The following is a 27,552-nucleotide window of genomic DNA, read 5'->3' as shown; positions in this document are numbered from 1 at the left end:
TCTCCCTCTAGGCGCCTGCTCTACGCAGCTCCAGAGCCCACTGCGTTCACTCCTAGCTGTGCGCTCATCTAGCGACTCACGACCCACCCTGGTCCCCACTGTTCCCTGGAGTCCCCAAACTGGACTATATCCAACTGTCTGTTTGCCATTATCTGTTCGGTGGGGAAGCCACAAGCTAGGTGGATTCCTCCCTCCCAACAGCCAGCTGTTCCTTCAGCATCCCCCCAGGCCCTCCTCCATACTCTCCCCGCGGGACTGTGTGCACTTACCTGGTCCCCTACTTCTCCGTTGCTTCTCTATAGCCCCGTTCTCCCTGCAGCCCGAGCCATCCAGTAAGATTACGTCTAACGACATCACACACAGCCCCACCTGCTGGGAACTCTCGAGGCCACTGCTCTAAGGCTAAAACCCAATATCCTTACCTCGGCTCACAAGGCCCCCACAAGGCATATTCCGGCCTCATACACCCCCCGGCCTAGCAGTCCCCGGTCAGCCCTTTGTCCTTTGCACCAGCCCGACAGAATTCTGTTCCTGCAGCTCAGTAGCTCACCCACCTCCCGCCAGGGACCCCTTCCACACCGTGCGCCTGAGGCCTGCAGCCATGTCCTTTGCAGCACTCCTTGTGGTTGTAATTTTTTTTTTTTTTTAAGATTTTATCTATTTTGGGGAGGGGGCAAGCAGACTCCTCGATGAGCATGGAGTCCGATGTGGGGGACTCAATCCCAGAACCCTGAGGCCATCACGTGAGCCAAAACCAAGAGTCAGACGCTTAACCAACTGAGCCACCCAGGCGTCCCGGTTGTAATTTTAATCATACCCTCCACCTGGGGGTGTGGGGCAGGAGGACAGTGAGTTTTATGAGGCCACTGACCCTATCCTTTTTGCTCATCATTATATTCCTAACACCTGGTCACAGAACTTGACACTCAATATCAGTGAGTGGTAAACGTTCAACAAATAGAAGCTTTGATTACAATCTCCAAGCGGAACCAGGCAGAAAGCAAACTCTCGACTGACCTCAGAGGACCTCCTTGATTCAAACTCCATCCACTCTCATCCTCTCGTTGCCCAGATGTCTTGTTTGACTCGATGGGCATCACATGGGCCCATTCTGGAAAGAAAACCCAAGTGTGGGAGGATCGTACGGTGGGGTTTAGTGCTTTTGCTCCATCAGCTGAGTTTTTCACTCATCTGGTCTGGTCGCCAGGTCAGGCGGGCAGTCTTTTTCGGGAGCACCCAGGGCTCAGCCGAGCAACCTGGAAGCCAAGCCACGTGAAGGAACACACACAGGAGCTGAAGTCCCACGAGAAAAAGAGAGGAAAGGCCTCCAAGAAGCCAAACTGTTCTAGGCAAAGACAGACGACCACCAAGGTTTGGTTCTTGAATATGTATTTTTTACTGAAAAAATCATTCATAAATTAACATACAAAAATGTACAAACACATGAGTAAATAATGTAATGACAAAGGACTATTTTTGTGAAAAGTGTTTTTAAAACATCTTTAGATTTCAGTGCAAAAATGTACCCCTGGCACCTCTTACAACATAAGAGCAAGCTCAAAAAAAACATCCTGATGGAAGGAAGCTAGCTACGTTCAATGCCATTGTCAACGGTGAGTGGACACAATCAGTACATGCGGCTGGTGCTCAGCTATTCATGACTGTGGTAGAGGAGCTCCAACAGGAGCCCATCATGTCAAAAGGAGTATTTTTGCAGTAACTCCTCACCCAGAAAAACAGTGTGAAAGGAGAAATGTTTCCCTGCACGCAGCTGAGACAAGACTGATTGAAGGGGTCACCCATCAGTAGCCTTAAAAGAATTTCAGCTGCCAAAATACACACAAGGTCACATTTGGTTCTTATTCTTTTTTTTTTTTTTTTTAACATGAGACTCTCACACCATTAACAGCTCATGGGCCTGGCTGTATGTTTTCAACTTCTATTTTTCCCACACGATACTCAACTTGGTGGGTAAATGACTAAGCGGTGCGCAGTAAGAGATTTCACACTGATAAGACAAACTCACACATGATCGCAAAATGATTTCAGTGACCTTACTTCAAGCAGTGAAAAGACACCTTTCCTTTTGTCCTCAAATCAGCATTTTCCTTTTCAAATCAGCTGTTTAGCCTTTTGTCAACGCTTTGTTCTTGGTGGCAAGTATGTTCGTGAAAAGCTTTAAACGAGACCATTTTACAATACTGCCGTGTACCAAGGATCGGTCTGTTCTGGCAAATTCTTCCTAATGACATCATGGCTGTGTCCCACTGAAAGCCGCTCACGGCCTTCGGGGATGGGAGAGGACAGAAGGGAGGAGGAGAGTCAAGGCCAGCACATAGGCCTGAGGGGAGGCGGGAGAAAAGGGGAAAGAAATCTTTATTGCTCTGTGCACCAGACTTCAAAGGAAAACCAAGTTAGCTCCTGTGTGTAATGTTCCCTCGTGAAAGTCTTTTAAAGCATGAGATGCTGAACATTCTTTTAAAACATATGATACAACTTACCAGCATTTTCAAGGGCAGCAGCCTGCTCTCTCATATGAGCCGATAAGAGCTTTGTAACGCAGTTGGTTTTCTACAGTATCACTCTATTCTTCAAAAGAACAAAAGCATGAACAAAAAACAAGGCCTGGCCAATCACTCCCACAGCTTGTGGGGATCATACGTCCAAGGAACCAACACATGCAACGGAGAAAACCCCAACCCACACGTATATACACAAATATACCCCCTACACACACATCCATGTAAACCATGAAAATTAAGGAAGTTGAAGGCAAACAAGGCAATTAAAAAAAATATGAAGTACTTTTCAGAAAGTACTCCTAATCACAATATATAAATATGTTTTATGGAAAAGGAGAGGAAAAGACTGGCCTTTTTCAGAATCCTGCAGAAGCCAAGAGGGACTACAAATTGAGGGATTTGGCTCAGGGAAAAACAGAGAGGCACAACTTCAAGGGCAATTTAGACTCTAATTTCAAGAAGTGCATGGGGTGTGAACCCAGCATTCTTTTGGGCTTGGGTCCTGGCATCCGAGAGCTCCGTCCGTCTACCTGCGAAGCTCATGACGGGGTCCACCCCGGCCCCCAACTGACCCACAGCACATAAGTGTCGCCTGCTCTCTGGCTGACTTCTTCAGTCCATCGCTCATTAGTTCTATGAACTAGTTCATAATGTTGACAAAGAATCTTTCCGGAAACCAAAAAGGGAAATATTCAGAGGAATCACTGAAGCTAGTTGATAATTCAGGCACAGATTTCAGGAATTGTGGCCAAGTTCCACAAGAGCAAAAAAACAAAAAAGGAAAAAAGAAGAGGCAGAAAACCCACCCAACCAACCCCACCACTCTTGGTGATGAGAGGACAAAGACCGAAGTCCAGAGATCCAGGGGCGTGCGCACAGGGAGACCCCCTGAAGGGGTCCACTTTGAGCAAGGAGGGCTCCTGTTTAGCAGGAGACCGGGCTGAGAGTGTATGTGCCCAACAGGGAAGAGAGAGTCCACAGCGAAAGTCACGAGCAAGACTTCTGGAAGAAGATGGGAGGGGGCAGGAGTTAGCTACCACTGACAGACTGGACTGTCCTGATCTGTTTGTGACACGCCCTATCTCCACTCCCTTCCAAAGTGATAGCAATTCGGGAGGTGATACCCTTCTCCACTGCATTTTAACTGAGTTCCTGCATTTGCCAACCAAGTAAGTGATCTAATATATAAATCCTCAGTTTGAATTGGAGCCAGCTATAAAATTAAATTTAAAAAAGGCATTTTACATGGCTTATTTACAATTATACTTCTTCAAGAAGTGATTGTTATAGGTCTATTTACCTTCCCCCGTCCCTCCCCCGCCCCACCCTCAATCCCCACCCAAAGCAGGTAATTAAAAAAAAAAAAAACAAAAACTAAACCAAAGAGAACACCAGAGATGGAGAAGAATGGTGTGTGGAGTTTCATTTGCTCTTCCTAAAAGAGCCCTGTGGTGGGGTTGCCTCTTTGCTCTGAAGGTCGAGAAGCTCCAAAGGCCATTCGTAGGAACGGGCTCGAAGCCAGGACCACAGGAGATGTCAGTTGCTGTTCTGGAGAGCCCGGCTGGGACGGGACGCTGGGGTTCGGGACCAGGGGGGAAAAGTGGCAGGACCGACGTCCGTCCTGTGGAAACAGACAGCCGGTCCTGACGAAGGATGTCCCTGGCCACAGCGAAGGCGTTCTGTGCGCGTACTCTGTTCAGGTTTTCTCCTCGAACCCTGTAATCCTTCATCAGACACCGTATTTCTATTCTCTTCTTGTGTGGAGCCCCAAGACCTCTCCCCAGGTGGGCTTCCCTGGCGGCGGGGGGTAAAGCAAACCCAGCCTGTCTCCCCGGCTCAGTACTCGGTCACCTGAGCCAGCTCGGGTGTCAGGTTCACGGTAATGTTTTTATATAGGGCGTCGTGTGTGACGTTCGCAAAGTAGTTCAAGTTGTTGAGGCCGTCCAGCCCTTGCCGTTCTTTGGACTTGCGCAGCAGAGCGTACCTGTTTGAGCAGAGAGCAGAGGGGCGGCTCTGAGGGAGGGCCCGGCCGCCTCAGGGCAGAGGACAGAGCAGGGCAGCCCGCGGCAGGGGCCCCGACCCCGGGTGGCTCTCTGGCACCACAGGGCGGCTCTCTGGCACCACGGGGCGGAGGGGCTGGCCCACCCCGCCCAGCTGCTCCCTGCTGGGGCTTATTATTAGAAACATTTCCTGCCTCATGCCATTCATTTCACTGAATGCACCGCTCCTTAAGCAAATGAGGAAACCAAGGCCCCCCAGTGTTCCATGACTTGCTCAAGGTAAGGTCACGGAAGGGGGAAGTGGGAGGTAAGATATTAAAACCACATCAGATGAGCCAGGGCGGGGTCCGCACTCAGTGCCTTCTTACTCCCCGGATGACAGAGTTCATGCAATCAGACCTGGTGGTGTCCAGAGGGCAGTCCTCCCAGTTAACAAGACAAAAGGGCATTCCTGAAAACAGAGATGTCACTCCATCCACATGCCCCAATTAGTGCAGTACAGAACTTCCTTATCAAGGGCACCCGCACGAACAGAAGCTCGGGGGCACCCTTCCAGAACTGGAGCTCGCAGAAAGGGTGCCAACTCTGCTTTGTCCTGTCAGTGGAAGTTACACAGGGACCTTTGACCGAGTGGACCTCTCTCCAACTCCCTGAAGGCTACAGAGGAGACCATGAGGCTTAAGGGGCCAAATGAGTGATTTCCTTCAAAGATCTTTGATCAAAATTTTCACCGATAATCTGATTTCACACAAACGCCTGCCTCACAGGTAAATGAAAATCTATCTAGGAACTATAAAGCAGCCGTAACAGGACCGTAGAGAGGAGGAGGGGAATAAGCCGAGGGGTTGCACTATGATATGCTCTGGGACATCCGGAAATGCAAAGTATGAAGGCTATTTGCAAGAAGAATAAATAAATTGTGCCCACCTTCCAAGAAATTGGACTTCTCCTCGATGGTGATGAGGAATAGACTTGTACTTCCCTGTGTCACCTTCCGGCCGGCTCACAGAGTAGCCTGCATTCTGTACTCTGTCCGAGACAAAGAGATTGGGCTTTCAGATAAAATGATCAAGTACCATAGATGACCACAGATGGCCAAGGCTGAGAACCCCAAGTTGATCAAGAGAACTTCTTCTGTGTCTGAATATTCAATTGCCCATTCCTCTGGATAAGTTCATGGCTTTAGAAAAGAGGTCTACAATACCAAAAAGTTTTGAAAAAGAAAAGGAATTCAAAATTCTTGAGAGTAAGGTGTGACACAGGTCCTCAGTGACAGGTACAGCAGTGAGCATCCCCCAGGAGATAAGTACGCACTCTCACTCTCTCTCCGCCGGCTGGTCTGGGTCCTATCAAAAAGGCTTTTCTCACCAGTGGACAGCACCTTTCCTGTTCACAACCTACTATAAAGCAAATCAGTACTCAGAGTTGCACTGTGTTTTCCCTGCTTATGAACTTAATGATTCTGCCCACCTCCCCCACGACCAGGGAGATGAACTAATTTGTATGATGTCCTCTGATCTCAATGTAAAATTTCACATCACTAGGAGGAAAGCAGAACTTAAGGAGGTGTTCGGTTATTTATCCTTAATGTGATAAAGACCAGAATTTCACAAGCTGGATTTACTGGAAACCTGATAGGGGTGTAAGAAATAATTAATACATGGAGGTAGACTTTGGATATCTATGTGAAATCTACGGTTGTCTTCATATTTTAAAAAACTTGGGGGAGTATTATTTCAACATCCTCCTCTTGGCTCCAAATTATACTCTCCTTTTGATATTGGGAAATGTGTTCTCGCTCTGATTTGATAAATATATAGAGAACGCCTACTGTGCGCCTGGGAACTGTGCAGGGCACTGGGGAGAACCAGCTCCTGTTCTTGAGCCCAGGGGCTCCAGCTGAGCTGAGAATTACAACAGATATCCTGGGAGAGCTCAACTGGATTCAAGGACCAGTCAAACCAGTTATGCTATGGAAAAGCTGTTCATCCTCACTAGGTCCCTAAGAAACCCAAACTAAGAGGATGAGATGCCATTTTTACCTCTCAGATTGAGAAAAGAATTGTCTGGAGCTCCTTTGTCCAGTACAGGCAGCCTCGAGCCACACATGGCTGCTCAAGGGCTGAAATGTAGCAAAACGCAAAAGGTTGTCTATAACCAATGCTGGCGGTGACGTGAGAAAGCGGGAATGTTGATGCACCGCTGCTTGGAATCTTTCTGCGATCTCTTTTGGGGAGAAATCCTGATGATAACTATGCAAATTTAAAAGAACATTTACTTGACTTTGCAGTTCCACAACTAGGAATTCAATCTGAAGAGCTATTTGCACACATGAACAAGGATATTCAAAAATTGTAAACAATGTTCATTGACAGGAGAGGGTTAAAATAAAATATCGTCTATCTCCGTAAAGGAAAACCATGCAATTGTTAAAGATAATGAAGTGGCTCTCTCTGTATTAAAATGGTTGGGAGGGGAGAAGGGATGGGTCTGGGTTGTTTGTGTATGAATACAAAGCAGAGAAAGAAACAGCCCTGTTAAAATACTACTTCCTGGGAACAAGACAGCACAGCATTAAAGAATTATACCCTTTTGGTTTATGCACTTTTTTTTTTTTTAAGATTTTATTTATTTGACAGAGAGAGATACCACGAGAGAGGGAACACAAGCTGGGAGAGTGAGAGAGGGAGAAGCAGGCCTCCCGCCGAGCAGGGAGCCCGATGCGGGGCTCGAACCCAGGACCCTGGGATCATGACCTGAGCCGAAGGCAGACGCTCAACGACTGAGCCGCCCAGGCGCCCCGGTTTATGCACCTTTATTCTGTGAATTTTTACCAGCAAGTATTACTTTGTAATTAATAAGCTACATGTAACTTTCTTTTTTAGAGCCCATCTAGAAAGTCAACAGATACAAGGTGGAGATTCTTTTGCTTATTTGCTCCTCATTAGGTTACTATTTCCTTAGTCTGTAAAAAGATTAGTTTACACTACTCAAATACAGCATCGTTCTCGCAAACTTGTGTAATACAAGCCTTATCCGATAGTACAGATAAATCTGTGTACACCTATCACTAATACATGACCTCCTGTTTGGGGAGGTTTCAGTGAAATGCGCTATGAATGTAAAATAGTACCAGATTTCAAAGATATTGTAAGAGAAACAAATGTGAAGTATCTCATTAACATCTCCTATTGATTATATGTTGGAATGATATTATTTTTGATATATTGTGATAAATATACTACTGGAATGTTTTATTACTACACTAAAATGAATTCCACCTCAAAAAGCCTTTTTTTAACCTTTTTAAACGTGGCTACTAGGACGTTTCACGTTACCTACATGGCTTGCACCCTATCCCTCCTGTGTGGCTCTGGTCTGGGGAGCCAAAGGTGGCATTTCTAGAAGGCCCCGGAAACCGGAAGAGGGGAGTACCTGTTCCACAGGTCGTCATCTTCTCCACCCCAACCCCAGAAAGCGTTCGGAAAGCCATTGATCTTCCGAAACTGTTCCACTGTTAAGCCGCTCACTCCACCAAAGAACTCGGCGTAAGGAAGCCTAGAAGGAGATGTACAGCTTGAATCATCTGGGAATCAAAGGATGGTTTCTTCCCCTGCGGAGGGCCACCGTGGCACTGGAGAACCGTGTCCTACGCAATACAGCACCTACTGCCCTCAACCACCTGCAACCGTTTCCTCGCACTGGGACGCATCGACCTTTGCGGCGAACTGCATCTTTCTCGAATTGATTTGTTTCGTAACAGCTTTACTGAAACATAACTAACATTCCAAATGATTCACCCATTTATAAAGTGTGCAATTCCATCATTTTTAGGATATTCGCGGAGTTGTGCAACCATGAACCCCAATCCATTTTAATACCTTTCATCACCCCAAAAAGGAGCCTTGAATCCATCAGTCACTCCTCATTCCCACTCCGCAACCCGATGCAACCACTGTTCTGTCTCTATGGATTTGCCGATTCTGAACAAGTCATGGGAGCACAATCATGCAACATGTGGCCTTTGGTAACTAGCTTCTTTCACAAAGCAGTGTTTTCAAAGGTTCATCCCTCCGGCCACATGTAGCAGGACTCCATTCCTTTTTATTGCCTAACAGTGTTCCAAGCTGTGGTTGCACTCCATTTTATTTATCCATTCGCCAGAGGATGCACACTGGGGTGGAGCTAATTGGATTTTGCCATCTTTGCATCTCTCAGCATCCTTTTAGATTTAACCTCTTCCAGAGGAAATGATACTCACAGATACATATACTTGTCCAACTTAGTTGCAAAGTGCCTTGGCATCTGCCCACATCCATAGTAGTTCCGATCGCTTTCCGGTATATGATCCACATCGTGAAAAATAAGACAGTCCCAGTCCAGATCTTTCATTGCTTCTTGAAAACCGACATTGAAAAGCATGGCTCGATTAAAGGGTTGGGTGCCAACCTAAAAAAGAAGCAGAACTTTATTTTTAACAGGACTTGTGGAGCAACAGATTCGCTGCCTCAGCCCTGCCTAAAGGAGAGCTTTAATGAACCTGACTGGGACAGATCACCAAGCCAGAGGAGGGCTTGGCCAGCACGCTCTTCACTGCCTCGCAAGCCACTTGACATCTGGCCTCGATTTCCTTAGAAATAAGAAGGATAACAAGCCCAAGCTCCTCTCTCCCAAGACTGTCATGAAAGCAGGCATCTGACCTATCACACATTTGGAGAAGTACCCAGCCCCATAAAGGGAAGACAGAACAAGAAGGGCCATTTCTACCCATGGCTTCTTATCTTAAAGGGGAATTTCCTGGGTCTGGAGACCAAAGACACCACCCAAAGCACCTCTGGCTAAACCACCACACAAGGGGCCTTTATTCAAGGGTAAACAAAGTTCCATCCTGGACTCACTCCAGTCTGCCCGTGTTGAGCAACATCTCAAACCAGAAGCCCAGAACTGCTCTCTGCTCCTCCTTTCACCTCTGGGTAGCTCAGTCCTAAGATAGCAGTTTCACTGGCTCTGTACTCCAAAGGCGGACGGACGGGCTCAAAGCACTGTGAACTGCTGTCTCAGAACAGAAAGAACAGCAAAGGACAGGCCACTCACCTGCTCAACCACATAGAACGCGAACCGCAGGCGCTGGCGCTGAAGCATGGGAATCAGGTGTCTGAGCAGGACCGGGAGGTGCTCGTGGCGGTTCCGGAAAGGAATGAGGATGGCCACCTGGAGCAGGGCACAGCAGAGGAAGCCGTCCCGTTCATCCCCTCAGCTGCCACTTTGTAGCAGGACACTGCCACAGAATTGTGACCAGCCTGCCCCTGGGGCGTTCTGGAAGGCTGCCTTGTCTTCGACCTCCACTAAATGAAAAGCTATGCTGGCAGGGAGACCCTTGGAAGTAAGCGGACTTTGTTCTTACACACACCATACTGTGCCCACAGCCGACCCGCCGAATGAATTCACTCTAGACCGCATCCCAGAGGAAGATACTCATTCTACACCACGACCCGCACACAAACACGTCCACAGATATAAGCACACAACTAAAACGCACTCCACAGAACAGCACACCCCTTAGGACATGCAGTGCACTTTGACATATGTGTATCTTTTATGTATATACATTTTTTTTTAAAATGCTGGTCACTGAATTGGTATGGCATCCCAGCGACGGGCTGGAAACGCCCACCTATTATTCCAGATCTGCCTTGCTCATTGCAGGCCTGGCACAGAATAAGCCCTGGAGCAAGTAACTTGCTAAAAGAATGGACTTAAGCCAGTGTCAGGAGCCAGATCCACATACTGATGGCTTCGAGTCATGCAGGAAAACCAATAAGCAATTCTCAGTGTCGGGCTGGAGAGCTACCCTCTTTGTTGCACTAAACTCAGAGTAACAATGCCGAAAAAGGTACGAAGCAGTGAATTTGTGAAGGTGGCTTTTACAAATGTGGCACAAGAGACCTACGAAGCCTCCCCCTTGCTTAGCCAGATCCTATGAAGACGACAAAAGGGTCCTTCCTGCTCAGTCATAGGAGCGATGCACGTTTCTGGGGCTACAGAATGTCCTTCGGGAAACCCATGCCTCCGAAGTGTTTCCATCAAATGCAGATATTCTGCATCGGGTCATAGTGTGCAAATTACGAATTACCACAGTCTGTGAACCCCAGGGTGGCTTGGAATGAGAGCAAGGCCAGGTGGGCCTCCCAGCACCTCGGGCCTGACTGCACACCCTACCTTCCATCGAGGCACGCAATCTGAAGGCTTCCAGTGACCTCCGAGCTTGATGGCTGGGTCTTTAGAGAAGATTTCATGGATGTCATCCATTGCAATTTCACTCATGTTTATGTCTATTGGGCCCTCTGAAAAGAGAGTTGGCAGGGGGAGGAGGGGAGAAAAAGAATTAAGCGTCCAGAAAGGGTCAGAAAGCCCCCCCTTCCCCAGTGACCAGGGTTTCACTCTCTGGGGAGGTTCAATGCTCTTTTTTCCAGCTAATTTGTTTTTCACAGAGATGGGAGGCGCTTCCTCTGCTTTGCAACTCCTTGCATTTCAGTTCATCACTAGTATTGGGTAAAGCAGCAAGTTGAGAAATTAAGACTGAGTGGAACGGCAGTTGACCTTCTCAAAGAGGAAGGAGGAAAGAGCGAGGCTAAGCTTGGAGCCTCTCTGCGCGCTCCAGAGGCAAGCAGACACAGGGTCCCAATTCACTCCTCAGTGATCCCAAGTGATGCTGCCCAAACCCCAAACACTTGCCATCACTGACTCAAGTGAAGGGGCCCTGTCCGAGAAGCCCGAAGGCACGGAAAAGGCACAAGGGCTTCCTGCCATTGCTTCAGATTACACATGAGACGCTAAGAATGGAGAGAGAAAAAGATCCCAGAATTCTTCTGAACCAGCACTTGGAGGGAGTCACGTTCGTCATATGATCAAACAAGTTATAATCAGCGTGGGATTTTATCTTTTGTACTAAAAGATAAAGCTGGTTGCCTGTACTTTTCTCTAGGACATCTTACAGACCCCAAGTCACCGAGCAGGGGGTACGTGCAAAGGAAAGACCGAAAAATACGGTAGAAAATGGCACCAGGAACATAGGCAACCTCGCAGAAGGGCTGAAGACGGGTCAGGACACAAATAGCTTTTGTAATCCCTGTTTCCAGTTCCAAATCCCTGTTCTATTCTCCACATAGGGGAGGCATCCTGAGAAACTGAGAACACTCTCCCTTTCATTTTAATCAAAGAAACAGACACGTCAGTTTGAAAAGCAGGGGACGCGCTACTCACTCATGGAAGGGAGCCTCTCGGGGCAGGTATGGTTTGCAAAGTAGGTGAAGTCTTCAGGAAGAAATGTTGTGGTTTGTAGGAAGGTTTCACTGTGGTTCAAGTCAAGAGGATAATCTAGAGAGGGAAGAAAATAGGCAGCTCAGACCGGCACAGGTCGTCAATTCTGCAATTCTCAGAGGCCTACCAAAGCATTTTTCTTAGATATCATCTTTTGCAGAATCAGGACTCTGGACTAGCTCTTCACTGGAGCTAAAAATTTGAACCCATCAATAAAAAGGTTAACCAGATGATACCATTTTAACCAGTGTCTCTATTCTTACTGTTATCACAGCTTTATACGCACTCAGTGTCCCGTCGAAGAACTCTACGACGTAATTAAAAACCAACAAAAAAACAACCAGCACCCCCCTCCCCCCATGTCTTACTCTCTACAGGAACTAGTTTCGCTTCTTTTAGCCAACTACTTTAGTGTTTACTTCTTATACAACTGTTCGAGATGCTTCTTAAGTCTTACCCACTGACTTCCCACTGTGGGGCCTGCGGATTTTGCTCCCCCCCCCCCCCCCCCCCCCCCCACCGCACATACCCCCCCTTTGCCTTCCTGTCTCCCAACATCTATGGTCGCCGTGGTTCAGCCCATCTTTAGTATTTACACTGAAGTATTTATTCTATAGATACTATTCATAGCTGAGAAATGTGCAAAGTTATGATTCCTTTTCTTTTCCCACATAATTCGTTTTTTCCTGAAGGGACTGCTTTCTCTGTATGCTTACTTTTATACGGCATCATGACTAACGCAACACCATGCCCTCTGCCACTACGGTCGCTCTTAGGGTGTCCACCAGCATCAGGCATTCTCTCAACTTTGTCTTCCCAACTGGCTCTCCCCTGTGCCCGCTGTGCAGATGCCGCCCTGCGGTCTCCCCTCCTCGGCGTTCTAGAGACTCCCTTCACTTCTCACCAGGGTGAAACCTCACTGTGCCTGGCTTCACTGTCCCCCTTTTTCTTGCTGGAACACATCTTCCAAGTAGCTTCCTAAGCAGGGGGCAATGGGAAGTGGTTTTGAAATCTTGTACATCTCACTGTTTTTGTTCTTTCTCACTTGATTCACGGGGTGGCTGGGTTTACAGAATGCTCGGCTGGAAACAACTCCCCCCGAGGAGTGGGCAAGTGCTACCCACTGCCTTCTAGACTCCACCTACACCTGTTAATTCTGAAGCCATTCCAACTCCGGCTCTTTGTGAAGGTGACTGGGAATTTCTTTCTAAGAGTGTGATGAACTTCCTTTTGGTTCAGGAAATGTCACATTTCTATTTTGAGTTCTACTCTCACCCACTGTGTTGGCCATTTGACCTTTACAGTCTAGAAATTCATGTCCTCCTGTTCTAGAATTTGGGGGCAGGACTAGAGGTATCCCTGTGGTGACGATCTCCCTCCCTTCTGTATTCTGCAACCTCCTTCTGGAGAACAGAAAACCTGAGTTAGATGTTGGACCTCCTGGTCCTCTGATTTTCTCTTTTCAATCTTTTTTTTTTTTTTTAATCTTATTTATTTGAGAGAGAGAGAAAGAGAGCACGGGTGGAGGGAGGGGCAGAGGGAGGAGACGCAGACTCCCCAGAGCAGGGAGCTGGACGCGGGGCTCCATCCCAGGACCCCAGGATCACGACCTGAGCCTAAGGCAGCTGCTTAACCAACTGTGCCACCCAGGCGCCCCTGGCCATTCTTTTAATTTTCACTTATGCTATTTTTTTAAGTTTAAAAAGTCCTTTTTATTTTCTGAATGTTCATTTCTTACAATATACTCTTTTTGCATGTTTGCGATCCCTTTCCCCTCACCCTTGAGAACGTGGGATAGCTCTTTTGCATTTTCTTCTCCCAGCATAACCTGTTCTCTCAGTTTGCTGCTGCTTGTTTGTTTTGATCCCTAGCACGGTGCTCCTTGGTCACCTACTAATATTTAAGAGCGGGGCACTTGGACGCCCGGGTGGCTCAGTCGTTAAGCGTCTGCCATCGGCTCGGGTCATGATCCCAGGGTCCTGGGATGGAGCCCCGCATCGGGCTCCCTGCTCGGCGGAGAGCCTGCTTCTCCCTCTCCCACTCCCCCTGCTTGTGTTCCCTCTCTCTGTCAAATAAATAAATAAAGTCTTTAAAAAAAAAAAAAAAAACGAGTGGGACACTAACCAGCTAACTGGAAGGGCTTGGACTGAGGCTCTTCATTACAGAGTGTTCTGGCCAGAAGTCTGGTGTGGAAGCCTCTAGCGTCAGTATCTTAGGGTCTTCCTTCTTGGTCCAATCAGATTCCCCAGAGAACGCTATTCTTTTTTTTGTTTGTTTGTTTGTTTAAGTAATCTCTACCGCCAACGTGGGGCTCGAACTCACAACCCTTAGATCAAGAATTGCATGCTCTCTGATTGAGCCAGCCAGGTGCCCCCAGAGCACTCTATTCTAACCTCCTGCCAGAAGGTTGCAGTCCTTGCTACAAGCACATTGGGATAGAAGAGAAGAAAGGGGCTGGGGGCACCTAGGCCAAGCCAGGAGCCCCCAAGTTGAGGGGCCCCTGTTTCACCATCCCTGAGGGCGATCAAGTCTTCAGTCCTCTGCCAGGACGGGGAAAGGACCTGGGTGTCCGACTGCTCTTCAAATAGCTTTCAACCAATTTTTATCTTAGTTGCCACTTTTATTCTTATCTGCAAAAGTACTTGACACTGCTAATTCCTGACCTTCTGGGGGATTCTGGGGTGGTAGCGGCTTTCCCTGCGGCCACATCAGCAGTCCACTTTCTTCGACCTGTTGAGCCCTGTATCACTAGTCGGTCTGCTTTCCGACTTCCTACTTCTGGTTCTCTTCATTCTCTGGGGTTTATGCCATTGAACACACACACACGCACACGTGCACGCGCACACACACCCTCTTTACTGTCATTTTAGTGGGGCTTTAAGAGTGAGAAGTGGATGCCTTCTTCCTAGGGAATCTGCATGAAGGGAGCCCTCCAACTTCTTATTTTTTTTTTTACAGATAAAGAAACCAAGGCACCATATACACAACCGGTGTAAGGAGACTTGGCTACTGTACAACAGAGCCCCGACTAAACTCTGGGTTAGTGATCTTTCCGGTACGCTATACTATTTTTTCAGAGTATTAAAATCTCTCTCACCAGTCCTCTTTGGGATTCATGCGGATTCTATGAAAATTAAAACTTCCTATTCAAACTCGTTTTTGCACTGGAGAATTCTACAATCTTCAACTCAGATATTTTTTAAGCAACACTGTGAGGAGGTTTCCAAGAATCCACAGGCACACGCTGTCTGCTCTACAAGTGCCCACAGGATACAACTCAGTCCGAGTCGACTGGAAGAGAATTAAGTCTCTTAACAGGGGAGGAGAGGAACAGAATGCTTTCTGTCCTTTTCAGTGGTAGCTTTCCTGAAAAAACACCAAGCCTGCATTATACAGACATAAACAGAGCCGGCATAAACTCCAAGGCAAAATTACATTTATGCAGAAATTAGCCCAAAAGTCCTCAGTTCGTACATGCAAACCTGTCCTAAATTGATCTTTCTTGAAGGTATTAACACTAGGTATAAAAACCTATGTCAAGAACCCCCAATACTCATCATTACTCTGGATAATTCTGATTTTGCTTCTTAATTATATATGTGCATGTGTGTGTGTATAAATATACAAATGATTCTCTTTAAGAAAAGTTTTCATGTGTACTAGAAAAGGTGTATTTTGAGATATGCACATGTGTGGAGGGAGAAGCTGCTCCAAAACAGCATCACAGTAACTACATTTGCCTCCGAAACAGAAGAAATTCCCAGAGGCATTATAATGGCATTTTCATAAGCAAAAAAAAAAAAAAAAAAGCCACAGAAGAAGAGAATAGTAATTCTGGGTAATGACAGAACCAAGCCTTAGAACTACAACCTAAACAGGAAATAAGAAGTAAAAACAAAAACAGAAACAGGGCACCTGGATGGCTCAGTCGTTAAGCATCTGCCTTTTGGCTCAGGTTGTGATCCCAGGGTCCCGGGATTGAGCCCCACATCGGGCTCCATGCTCGGCGGGAAGCCTGCTTCTCCCTCTCCCACTCCCCCTGCTTGTGTTCCCTCTCTCGCTGTGTCTCTCTGTCAAATAAATAAAATCTTTAAAAAAAAAAACAGGGGCACCCGGGTGGCTCAGTCATTAAGCGTCTGCCTTCGGCTCAGGTCCTGATCCCAGGGTCCTGGGGTCGAGCCCCGCATCAGGCTCCCTGCTCAGCGGGAAGTCTGCTTCTCCCTCTCCCACTCCCGCTGCTTGTGTTCCCTCTCTTGCTGTCTCTCTGTCAAATAAATAAAAATCTTAAAAAAAAAAATAAAAACATGGGCGCCTGGGTGGCTCAGTTGGTTAAGCGACTGCCTTCGGCTCAGGTCATGATCCTGGAGTCCCGGGATCGAGTCCCACATCGGGCTCCCTGCTCAGCAGGGAGTCTGCTTCTCCCTCTGACCCTCTTCCCTCTCGTGCTCTCTATCTCTCATTCTCTCTCTTTCAAATAAATAAATAAAATCTTTAAAAAAAAATAAATAAAAATAAAAATAAAAACAAAAAACTAACATGTAGAAGAGACAAGACACTTTCCAGCCTTAATGATCCTACCTTTGGGGGTTTGCGTGAAGACACAGATAAAGCCCTTTCTACTCCCTTCAAACATTAATAAGCCTAGTAAGCAACCAGCATAAAACAAAACAAGACAAAATCAGTACCACTTATTTTTCTTCTGATTACTAAATTAATGAAATCATTTTTTTTTTAAGATTTTATTTATTTGACAGAGAGAGACACAGCGAGAAAGGGAACACAAGCAGGGGGGAGTGGGAGAGGGAGAAGCAGGCTTCCCGCTGAGCAGGGAGCCCGACGCGGGGCTCGATCCCAGGACCCTGGGATCATGACCTGAGCCGAAGGCAGACACTTAACAACTGAGCCACCCAGGTGCCCCTGAAATCATTTTTTATAGAACCCACAAACACACAACTTCCAAGTGGCAGTAGCCTTGCCCTACACCTTGAGGCAAAACCCCCCCAACAAAAACCTTCATTTCCTCATTTCTAATTTTAAATTCTTTACATAAAAATGCAATTGAAATCTGCTTTCTCACCAGTAGAAACCTTTTAAAGAAGTGGAAGAGGAAATTAACTGCTCGTGACATGGTTAACGCTGCATGGTTTCTATGGGCTACCAGCTCTGCTCCCCAGCTGCCCAGAAATGGGCACATCTCAATGACAGCTTCTTCCTCTTTTTTTTTTTTTTAGATTTTATTTATTTATTTGACAGAGAGAGACACAGCGAGAGAGGGAACACAAGCAGGGGGAGTGGGAGAGGGAGAAGCAGGCTTCCCGCCGAGCAGGGAGCCCGATGCGGGGCTCAATCCCAGGACCCTGGGATCATGACCTGAGCCGAAGGCAGAGGCTTAACGACTGAGCCACCCGGGTGCCCCTAGATTTTATTTTTAAAGTAATCCCTACACCCAGCGTGGGAGCGGCTCGAACTCACAACCCGGAGATCAAGAGTCGCACGCTCCTCCCACAGAGCCGGCCAGGCAACCCTTCCTCTTCCTCTTCCTCAGCGTGTCCCTACTGAACGAGGGAGCAGCTGCAAGGATAAAGCGAGCCTACTGAATTTCTATGGCCATGGCTTTATTTTTTAAGTTAAGTGTAATCTATTTTATTTTTTTTTTAAGATTTTATTTATTTATTTGACAGAAGGAGACACAATGAGAGAGGCAACACAAGCAGGGGGAGTGGGAGAGGGAGAAGCAGGCTTCCCGCTGAGCAGGGAGCCCGATGCGGGGCTTGATCCCAGGAACCCGGGATCATGACCTGAGCTGAAGGCAGACGCTTAACGGCTGAGCTACCCAGGCGCCCCTAAGTGTAATCTATTTTAAATCAGGACATGTCCTCCCAGCAAGGGAGGTAGAAGGGCAAAGAAGGCACTGTTTCTACATTTATAAAATGGAAAAACAACAGACATCCTTCCTACCTACAAATTCAGATGGCCCTGATGATTCAACTTTGCTTTACACCAATGGTTCGGCAGCCACGCCTGCACATTAGATCATCTACGAGGCTTTTAAAAATCCTAGTAATGCCCAGGCTTTTTCCCAGACTAATTAAATAAGAACCTCTGGGGGTGGGGTGCAGGCTTTGGTATTTTTTAAAGCCCCACCTTGGCAGGGGTTTTCAGATGCACTGGGGTTGACGTGACTACCCCAATGCACAGGGGTAGCAAAAATCTGCCTTCTCCCTTATCTTACCAAATCCAGTGGAGCAGGGACTAGGAAATGCTGACCAAGAGATTACAGGAAGAACCACCACCTTTCCCTTCCATTTGAGAAAAGACCAAACACTTCCCTCTCTGCTTGGAAAACGTGCAAACTTATATATGCTAGAATGATGTCATCAGAACAAATATCTGTAAAATAGAATTAGCATTTTTCACAAGTTAGCACACCTAAGGATGACCCTGTACCTGCTGGGTGAGTAGACGTAGGAAGACTATGGACTAAGCGCCTAAAAACCAGAGAGAAAGAAGGTAAGAATATCCAGCTCATTGACTATATTACAAAGCGCCCTAGCAATGACTTTATTCACCTATGGCAACAATCCTGTTTCCAAGGATGTGGGCAAGAGAACATTTTTCTGAGTATTTGAACACAAAGAGGGTTGGGGCCGGAGGCGTGGGAAGGTTTGCATGCATGTGCGTGCACACGTGTGTAGAGAGGTAAGAAATCTCCCTCTGGGTGAAAGTTACAGGTAGAAGGACACCTGTAAACTCATATTTAAGGATGAGAAAGGACAGGCCACCCAACCACTCGCCCTAACTATAAAACTAAGTGGCAGGGGGGTGCCTGGCTGGCTGCGTCACAGGAATGTTCAACACTTGATCTCAGGTGGGTTTGAGTCCCACTGTGGGGGTAGCGATTACTAAAAAACATAAATAAACATAATATAAAAAAAAACCTAAGTGGGAGTTTTCTTCTGATGCCAATGTTCTTTTGAGCCTCTCCCCCACTGCTCACAGGAAGTTCTGCAGATTCCTGATCTCATACTCCACATGGCTTTCAGTGACAAGAAGCTTCTTCTCTAGCTTATCACATCAGGTGTATTTCCTGGCTCACAGTCCTCATACCCTAAAGTGCATTCTTTTTTTTTTAATTTTTTTAAGATTTTATTTATTTATTTGACAGAGAGAGAGACAGCGAGAGGGAACACAAGCAGGGGGAGTGGGAGAGGGAGAAACAGGCTCCCCACCAAGCAGGGAGCCCGATGCGGGGCTTGATCCCAGGACCCCGGGATCATGACCTGAGCCAAAGGCAGACGCTTAACGACTGAGCCACCCAGGCGCCCCACCTAAAGTGCATTCTTATTAGACAATTACCACTTTAACTTCCAAGGGTAAAGAAAGCTAGCATTACTTCTGTCACACAGAGCTTTTCAGCTACACTTGGCCTAATGAAGGCCACTGAATGTGGGTGTGTGCCCCCAGCACTGTGTCCAGGGTGGAGCAGCAGAGCTCACGGACCACCTCAGTCCTGTTATCCTTGTCAAGCCCCTGGTGGCTCCTGGTGGGAGTGGTCGGGTCAGAAATGACAGTCACCCAATTATCTCAGCAGCTTTAGGTCCAGAGTGCCCTCTCTGAGGGTGCCAGGCAGAGAACTGCTTTGAAATGAATAAAAATGGTGGGTTTTCACTGGATACACTGCCAATGAAATAACATTTCCTCTTTAATACCCACTCCCCATGGATGGGCCAACAACACAGAAGCCAATTAAGATGGTAATCTCGGAATTAGGTCACAACACTTAAAATGTTTTCTTGTTAAATCTATTCACTCACGCACTCAAAACCCACTTCCTGAGGGCCTACGCGCTAGGCAGTGTACAACGCACTGGGGCTACATAGACGGGGAAGACCATGAAGGCACTGCAAGGATCCAGAGGTCAGCAGGCCCAACCACGCAGCCACACCCAGGCCGTGACTCCTGGGTGCCTCCACACTCTCATCCCTCGAGTGGGGACACCGCAGTGACTCTACTGAGTTCCTGACAAGTCCACGAGGCAATGCAAGTTAAGCGTCCAGCACAGAGCAAATGGGATAGCAAAGACTTCCAATTTATAAGGGAAATAGACACCATGAACACAAAATGGGTGATTATTCCAACCAGAGGGATGCTGGGAAAAATTATTTCAGTGTATGATAACCTGAAAATAAACACATGCTAAGTCAAATAATAACGGGTCCCTGGATATGCCTTCCAAGGGCACAACTCACTTGGTGCTTGGTTTTCAAGGACAACCACCCGTGGGGGAGTTAGTGAGATCCTGTGCTTGTGGAGGGACGGGATTCTGTGTGTGCCCCTCTAACTTCTGAGAGAGGACAGACTACTTCGCCAAATGCCCGGATGGAAGTCCCAGCATCATCTGACCTTGGAGAGGCATGAACACTTGGACAGGATCAATGTCACGGCAGCACAAACGTTCCTTTTTCCTGACTCATCAGGGCAAAGAGCTCTGGAGAAGCAGTCAAAGGACTCCCTAGTTTCAGCACACGATGACCAGCAGGTTCGGGTGGGGTTCAGGAAACATCACACCACCCAGTCACTCCAAACCGCCCCCCCCCCCCAGATCATTTGTACTACACCGAAGAAATGAAGTCGCATAAAATCCTGCCTACCCGACAGGGCCATGCTGGAGTCAAGGGAGACAACGTGTGAGGGGATTATTTGCAAAACCTAAAGCCACACACAATGAATGAGGAAACAAAAGTGTGCTCAGCCTTCTCCCATGACTTCAGGCGTTCATCCAGTTCCTCTTCCAGGTCTGGGTCAGAGCTCAGGTAATTGTCCCCTGAAGCCACAATTTGGCCGAAAAGCTCTGAAAAGTCAATAACTTGCTCTTTGCAAACAAGAAGAAAGGAAGTATTAAAGCTTCAGTTTGCTAACTATACTCCTTTGTTGCTAAGTTAGCCAGCAGGGCAGACTGAAGATAAACCAGGATGTGGTCAGTTCTTTTAAGGATTTCATTTCCCTTTGAGAGACAATGCTTTCTCCTGAGATCCCAAGCACCACAGAATTCTCATTTGCAATGTTTGCAAAGCAATTTCACATTCTATAGTGAGCTCTGGACAATTGCAGAACTTACTACAGAAGAAAAGAGGAAAGAATATTTCTTAAACTAGTACTCATTTTATAATACTGCACTAGGCTTGAGTGAAATCAGTAAGGAGCCCCAGGAAAGCACTCTAGTTCTCAGTTAAAGAAATAAAAGGCAAATCATAAATGCTTAGCAAAATAAAATCTCAGAATCTATTTTTTTTAAAGATTTTATTTTATTTATTTGAGAGAGAGAATGAGAGATAGCACGAGAGGGAAGAGGGTCAGAGGGAGAAGCAGACTCCCTGCTGAGCAGGGAGCCCCATGTGGGACTCGATCCCGGGACTCCAGGATCATGACCTGAGCCGAAGGCAGTCGCTTAACCAACTGAGCCACCCAGGCGCCCTCAGAATCTATTTTTTAAATAAAAATCATCCCTGGCCAGACAGGAGAAGCCTCACGACTATCCCATTTAACCATGTGGAAATACTTCCTATGTTCAATTTTTGGAAGAGTTAAAAAGAGAGACAAAAAAGCTTTCAAAGGTGAAGCACTTGCCGTGTTCAGCCTTTATAAAAATAGAGTCAAAACCATGATTCTGGAACAAGTTCTTTTAACATAATGTTAGGCAAGCCACCTAAGCTCTGTGTTCTTTTTTCCTCTTTATATAATTAGTGCTTATAAGATAATAAAAGCCACAGGTAAAAGCTCCGAAGACTGAGAAGGCAGAAATGTTCACTCTTGTGTCTGTCATTGCCATCTTTAGCGAAATAGTCTGAAAAGCTTTCTGCAAAGCTGAGTAATTCCAACTACCAAACTCAGTCACGTAGCTGGAATTAAACCACAGGATGAAAACCACACCTGACGAGGGAAAGTAAACCAGGTAAATGATTAAATTGCTTTTTTTTTCTTAATTTGTGGAGACTGTCTGAGATTACGTGATTACTATGAAGTAGAAATTTGTTAAGTCTCGAAGCATTCGTAAACGAGGTAAACAAATCCTCCTGGACTGACCAAATTTGAGGAGAGTCCGACAGGAAGAACAGAGTCGAAGCAACTCTTCTAGTGTGGCGACCAGGGCCAGACTTGCTTTGAAAACACTATGGACCACTACCACCACCACAGGCAACTAAACAAAACAAAATCAACCAACCAACCCCACAGTGTTGAACCCTAAAATAAGTAAGTAGAAGAAAGTCTGGTTGTGCGGAACACTTTTTTGAAATCAAAGTATTTCCAGAAACAGCTTTTGGTGCTCCTGTTTTGCTTGTGTCCTAAACACAAGCTTAATTTTGGTACCCTCTTGGAGGCTAGTGCACTGAAAAACGGGGTCTTAAAAGATATTTCTTACCTCCCTGACCCTGAAAAGTCTTAGGAGCAAACTGGCGTCATCCAGCCACCCTTAATATACTGTTAGCAAAACGAACAAAGATTCATTTTACAAGAGTCTCTTTTTTAGTAATAAGGTAAGACTCAGCCACACCTTCTTTTACAATGCACTTTTCTCCATCAAAAATAATTACTTGAACCAAATTTACCTCTGTGGGGAGTAGACATTCTTTTACATTCTTTTTTTTTTTTTTAAGATTTTATTTTATTTGACAGAGAGAGACACAGCGAGAGAGGGGACACAAGCAGGGGGAGTGGGGAGAGGGAGAAGCAGGCTCCCCGCCGAGCAGGGAGCCCGACGCGGGGCTCGATCCCAGGACCCTGGGATCATGACCTGAGCTGAAGGCAGACGCCCAACGACTGACCCACCCAGGCGCCCCGGGAGTAGACATTCTAATCAGACCACCTCTTTACTAAAAATATACCTGAGTCATTCATGCTGCTATTCCTCTTGGCATAAGCACTCCGAACCACCTGCTCATAAACCTGAGCGCCAATTGTTCTCATGTTGTCCCGGATCAGAATGCCTTGAGCTTGCATCATGAAGAGGTAGGTGTTCACTGCAGAAAACAGAAGGGGAGAGAAAAAGAGGTGAATTCAAAAACAATCGTTAAAGCAAAACAAAACAAACACACATACTTGGGGTTTCTTTCTTTAAAAAAAAAAAAAAAAAAAAAACTTCTTTCAGTTCTAAAACCCCAAAATGCCTTAACTCTATTTTCCATTCTGGGCTCAATGTTTCCAGGTTGCCAACATTTCTTGGGTAGCTCTGTAGGACTAAGGGGAATTTCTGTCAATATTCAGCAGTTTTAGAAAAAAACAAACCCATAAATTACAAAAGTTCTATTCCACCAGGTCTTCAAATATCCAATCTGTATTCTATCACTGTGATGATCACAAAACCTTTATGGATTAGATTAAAACACTTAAAAAAGATCTCATCTTGCTTTAAGGTGACCTTCTCAACACTCACTGGCTCTACTCAGAGAAAGGAAATCACTGTCCACTCTGCCTACTAGAAACATTTAGGTCCAGATCTGGTCTTGGCAACCTTTGAAAGTGGTGGACTAGGACTCCAGCTACCTTTCTTCAGGGGATTTGGAGAGACAAGAAGATAATGAGAGACTGTCATCGGTCTGACTTACCCACCCACCTCAGCCCGAAAGCCCAAAGCAATGGGAAAAGAACACGCAACTTGATCCAAGTGTCAACTGAAACATATTCCCTTCATAATATATACAAATATTGAACTATTACATTGCACACCTGTGACCAATATGTCAACTATATTTTATTATTATTTTTTAAAGATTTTATTTATTTGACAGACAGCGAGAGAGGGAACACAAGCAGGGAGAGCAGGGAGCCCAATGCGGGGCTCCATTCCAGGACCCTGGGATCATGACCTGAGCCGAAGGCAAACGCTTAACGACTGAGCCACTCAGGCACCCCTCAACTATATTTTAATAAAAGCAAAACAAAACAAAAAATTTACTCTTAACAAATAATTGTTCAGATTAACCGGTCATCATCTCTGGGAAATGATCTCCACTCATGTTTTTCTGAAGTGTCTCTGAGACGGGAAACTAGGGAGTCACAAAGACGAGTTAGTACGGTTCCGGTATGCCCCCTTGCAATCTCAAACACCATGCCATTCATTTTCAAGAAATTATAAGGTTTCAAAACACAACTTTTTTTATTTTTATAATTTTTTAAAAAGATTGTATTTATTTGACAGAGAGGGAGAGAGAGCACAGGTAGGCAGAGTGGCAGGCAGAGGGAGAGGGAGAAACAGGCTCCCCGCTGAGCAGGGAGCCCGATGTGGGGCTCGATCCCAGGACCCCAGGATCATGACTTGAGCCGAAGGCAGACGCTTAACAGACTGAGCCACCCAGGCGCCCCGTCAAAACACAACTTCTTAACCAGCCATTCTAATCTAATCTCTTTTCTCTTCACCACTGTAAAAGAGGGGTGTCCCTCAGGGGTGGCACATTTTACACATCCAAACTCTGGTGTGTGCTGGAGATCATCTGAACACTTGGCTGCCGTCCAACCAGGCCCCAGGCAGGTATGCTACCAACCGCCTGGGCCACTCTGCCAGGCTCGATACACAAGGCCTCGGGCTGTCCTGGCTCTTCCACGAGGCATATTTTATTGACACCACTTCATCATTATTATCCACAGTGTCCTGCACACAATGGGCAGTAAATAATGACTAAATGGATGAAGCCTAGCCGTCAATTTACTTTATTTCAAGCTACTCTGTTTGGTGCTTATACTGTGACAGGGCTGGGGATGGGGACAGACCAACTGGCACAATTCTCCATGAAAACCCCAGGTGGCCCACATTAAACAGGGACATAAAATCTTGTTTCAAAGGATTTAAATGATGTCTAAGGTATGTCCTGAGCCATAAAATAATAAACAAAAAAATTAATGTCTATAATGCTTTCAGAAATGAAGTGGTTTCAAAGTAGGCCTTGCAGCGACCAAGTGGAAGACACCACACGTTAACCTCTGACCACGGCAGAGAAGACATCAGAGAGAATATTTACTCTCTGTGGCCAGAAAAGTTATAGGAGAAGACGGCTTCAAGTCCTTCAAAAAGTGTAACTCTGTGAAGCCTCTGAAAGCAAGAGTCACATCGCAGTTTTTATCTACAGCAGATGGACAGCACAGGTCACGGGAGGTAGGCAGTCTAGAAGTATCCCTGAACAGAAGATTTAAACTCCATCCAATATCAAATTTCTAATGTGGTTTCATGGTATTTTTTCATCATTTGGGCTACAGAATATGTACATTATACATATTATATATAACTGCCCTGAAATGTTCCTTCCATCGCCAACGTAATACTAAACCAGCTGTCTTCAATAATATGAAAACAATGGGGCGCCTGGGTGGCTCAGTAGGTTAAGCGGCTGCTTTTGGCTCAGGTCATGATCCCAGTGTCCTGGGATCAGGCCCTGCATCAGGCTCCCTGCTCCATGAGGAGCCTGCTTCTCCCTCTCCCTCTCCCTCTGCCCATGTGCTCTCTCTCTCTCGCTCACTCACTCTCTCAAATAAAATCTTAAAAAAAAAATAATATGAAAACAAATATTCATTAAACATTGCATGTAAGGCTGTTAGCTGGGCCCTGCAAAAAACATACTACTTCCCTTCCCCTAAATTTCAGTCTTCTGGGTACTTTTATCTTCTGTAAGGACACTGTTGTTGGCCCCTCTTTTAAATTCTTCCCCCTCCCTTTCTAAAGATTTATTAATTTATTTTAGAGAGCGGGGGGAGGGGTAAAGGGAGAGGGAGACAAGCAGATGCCCCACTGAGCATAGAGTACAACGTGGGGCTTGATCCCAGGACCCCAAGAGCCAGATGCTCAAACAACTGAGCCACCCAGGCACCCCTCACACTTTCTTTGATCTGGAATCCCAAGTGGGGCCCATGAATTTGCACTTGTAGCAAGCTCACAAGTGATACCAATGTGGGGAGTCTGAGAACATTTCCAGAACCATGGCTCTAGAGAACTTCAGCTACATAATAAACCGTGAGTAACATCCATTGAGCACTTAATTATTATCTCATTTAATTCTCATAATTATCCTAAGAGACAAGTAATACTATTCAACTTACAGTCCATTTCTAGGCTTCAGTTTCTCCATGCTGCTTCACCAAGGTCAGCTGAGAATGGACCCTACACCAGGTGTACCTGTGCTCAAAGGACTAAGCTTTAAGACCTTGCTCATCCGTGCTACAGCCACAGCGTCTCCCTCAAAGATTTCAGGAACCCACATGGCTTACACGATTACTGCTAAGGAGCCAGCTCTCCAATCTTTATCTCCTCCACAAAGCTGCCAGATGGATTTTCCTTAATTACAGATTTATCCACACTGCTCCTGCTCAAAAGCCTTCCACCCGGGGGCTTCTGCTCTCCTGTCTGCCATGCAAATCTCATTAAACTTTCAACCCCCAGTTTACATCCTTCTTCAGTCCTCCTCTTCTGGAATTTCTGTGGTACTGTTAGAGATTATCAAAATTTTGCCTCGTTTATGTTTTGTCTTAGTTGGCTAACAACTGTCTCACATGTTGGTCTTGCCATTCAACTAACAATGTACACAAACCACCTATTAATGCTTTTTCTGATTATCTACAGGAATTAGCACAACGCTGAAAAAAATAAAAGGCTGAGGAAATAAATTTTGCCAAACAAAAGAAAATAATCACAAATTCACAGACTCAGCATTGGATGGGATTTAAAGAACACTTTTCATCACCATTTAATGCTTCCACACCAACCCCAAATCTTGCCTTCCAAGAAGACTGTGTCAGTATGTAAAACACAGCCATCTTCTTAGAAAATCCTACTTTGGGTTCCGTCCAAAGTGTTTCCCAATCCCTTTTACCCACTGGTTCTCATTCCACTTCTTGACCGAACAGTCAAATCCCTTTCCCCCACCCAGGATAGCCAAGGACAGCATTTTCGATCTCCCTGCACCTTCACCTCGACCCACCTAACCTTCTCCCGTCCCTCAAGGCTAGGCAGCCCTACTTCCTTTGTGTGCCCTCTGCATCCTGGCTGCTGGCCTCTGGATACAGGCCCAGCAGTCTACACTTGACAAAGGGTGGTGCCATGCTGACAAAACGGTCCGGGTGCAGTCTGATGGGCTCAGAAACAAGCAGGAGCACCAGCAACCCTGTTCCATCTGTTACAAAGTGGTCCACTCGACCCACTCTTGGAGATTCACAATGCAGGATAACACAAGGCCAAAGAAATTCTACAACAATGTTCAATTATCTAAAACCAGCCACTTCCCAAACCAGCCCCATTTCCTCCGATGATAACTGGCAACAACAAGTGATTCTCTGCAGAACTCTGGGAAATTCTGTTTTAGGTATTTCTATTAATAGAAATTAGAATTTTCCATTCCCGGCAGGTAATCACCTGGGAATTACTGAATTGTCATTGATAAACAGGAGTCACACCACACTGATTCATAGGAAGCTTGCTGGAGTCAAAAATCCTCAGTCTTTCCAGATATGAGCTACTAAAGCCACTCCCTTCCTGTCCTGTGCTCATGCAAGCTGGGTTATATAGCTCAAACTACAGGACCTTACAAATGTCCCCATTAAAAGTCCTGTCACTAAATTATGCGTGTGGCTCTGGCCTAAACCAGGAAGTGCATATGCACACACACATTGCTTTCCATCTAAATTATCTCATCTAAAATTCACATCTTTGTGAGGTAGGTATCATATCA

The 27,552-nt window shown here is 46.2% G+C and overlaps 1 protein-coding gene across 2 annotated transcripts in view; it reads right to left on the bottom strand.

Annotated features, from left to right (window-relative positions):
- Nucleotides 1-1,372: 1,372 nt before the first annotated feature.
- The window catches only part of B4GALT5 (beta-1,4-galactosyltransferase 5), a 77,340-nt gene continuing 51,160 nt past the window's right edge, over nt 1,373-27,552 (bottom strand). The window contains exons 2-10 of one of the 2 annotated variants that reach the window (XM_073884004.1): nt 22,726-22,860; nt 11,786-11,899; nt 10,742-10,866; nt 9,617-9,733; nt 8,784-8,971; nt 7,958-8,080; nt 6,565-6,774; nt 5,450-5,551; nt 1,373-4,506 (exon numbers count right to left, since the gene is read on the bottom strand). In XM_073884004.1, the coding sequence (XP_073740105.1) occupies nt 4,359-4,506; nt 5,450-5,551; nt 6,565-6,774; nt 7,958-8,080; nt 8,784-8,971; nt 9,617-9,733; nt 10,742-10,866; nt 11,786-11,899; nt 22,726-22,843 (1,245 nt within the window). In that variant the 5' untranslated portion in view covers nt 22,844-22,860 and the 3' untranslated portion in view covers nt 1,373-4,358. The remainder of the gene's footprint in view (nt 4,507-5,449; nt 5,552-6,564; nt 6,775-7,957; nt 8,081-8,783; nt 8,972-9,616; nt 9,734-10,741; nt 10,867-11,785; nt 11,900-22,725; nt 22,861-27,552) is intronic. The other variant, XM_025853406.2, reaches the window with a different exon arrangement.

Source organism: Callorhinus ursinus, unplaced genomic scaffold (assembly GCF_003265705.2).
Source record: "Callorhinus ursinus isolate GAN/ISIS: 27379988/994484 unplaced genomic scaffold, GSC_fseal_2.0 scaffold53, whole genome shotgun sequence".
Lineage (NCBI taxonomy): Eukaryota > Metazoa > Chordata > Mammalia > Carnivora > Otariidae > Callorhinus > Callorhinus ursinus.
Note: the sequence above shows the minus strand (reverse complement) of the source record. Positions and strands in the feature narration are given on the sequence as shown.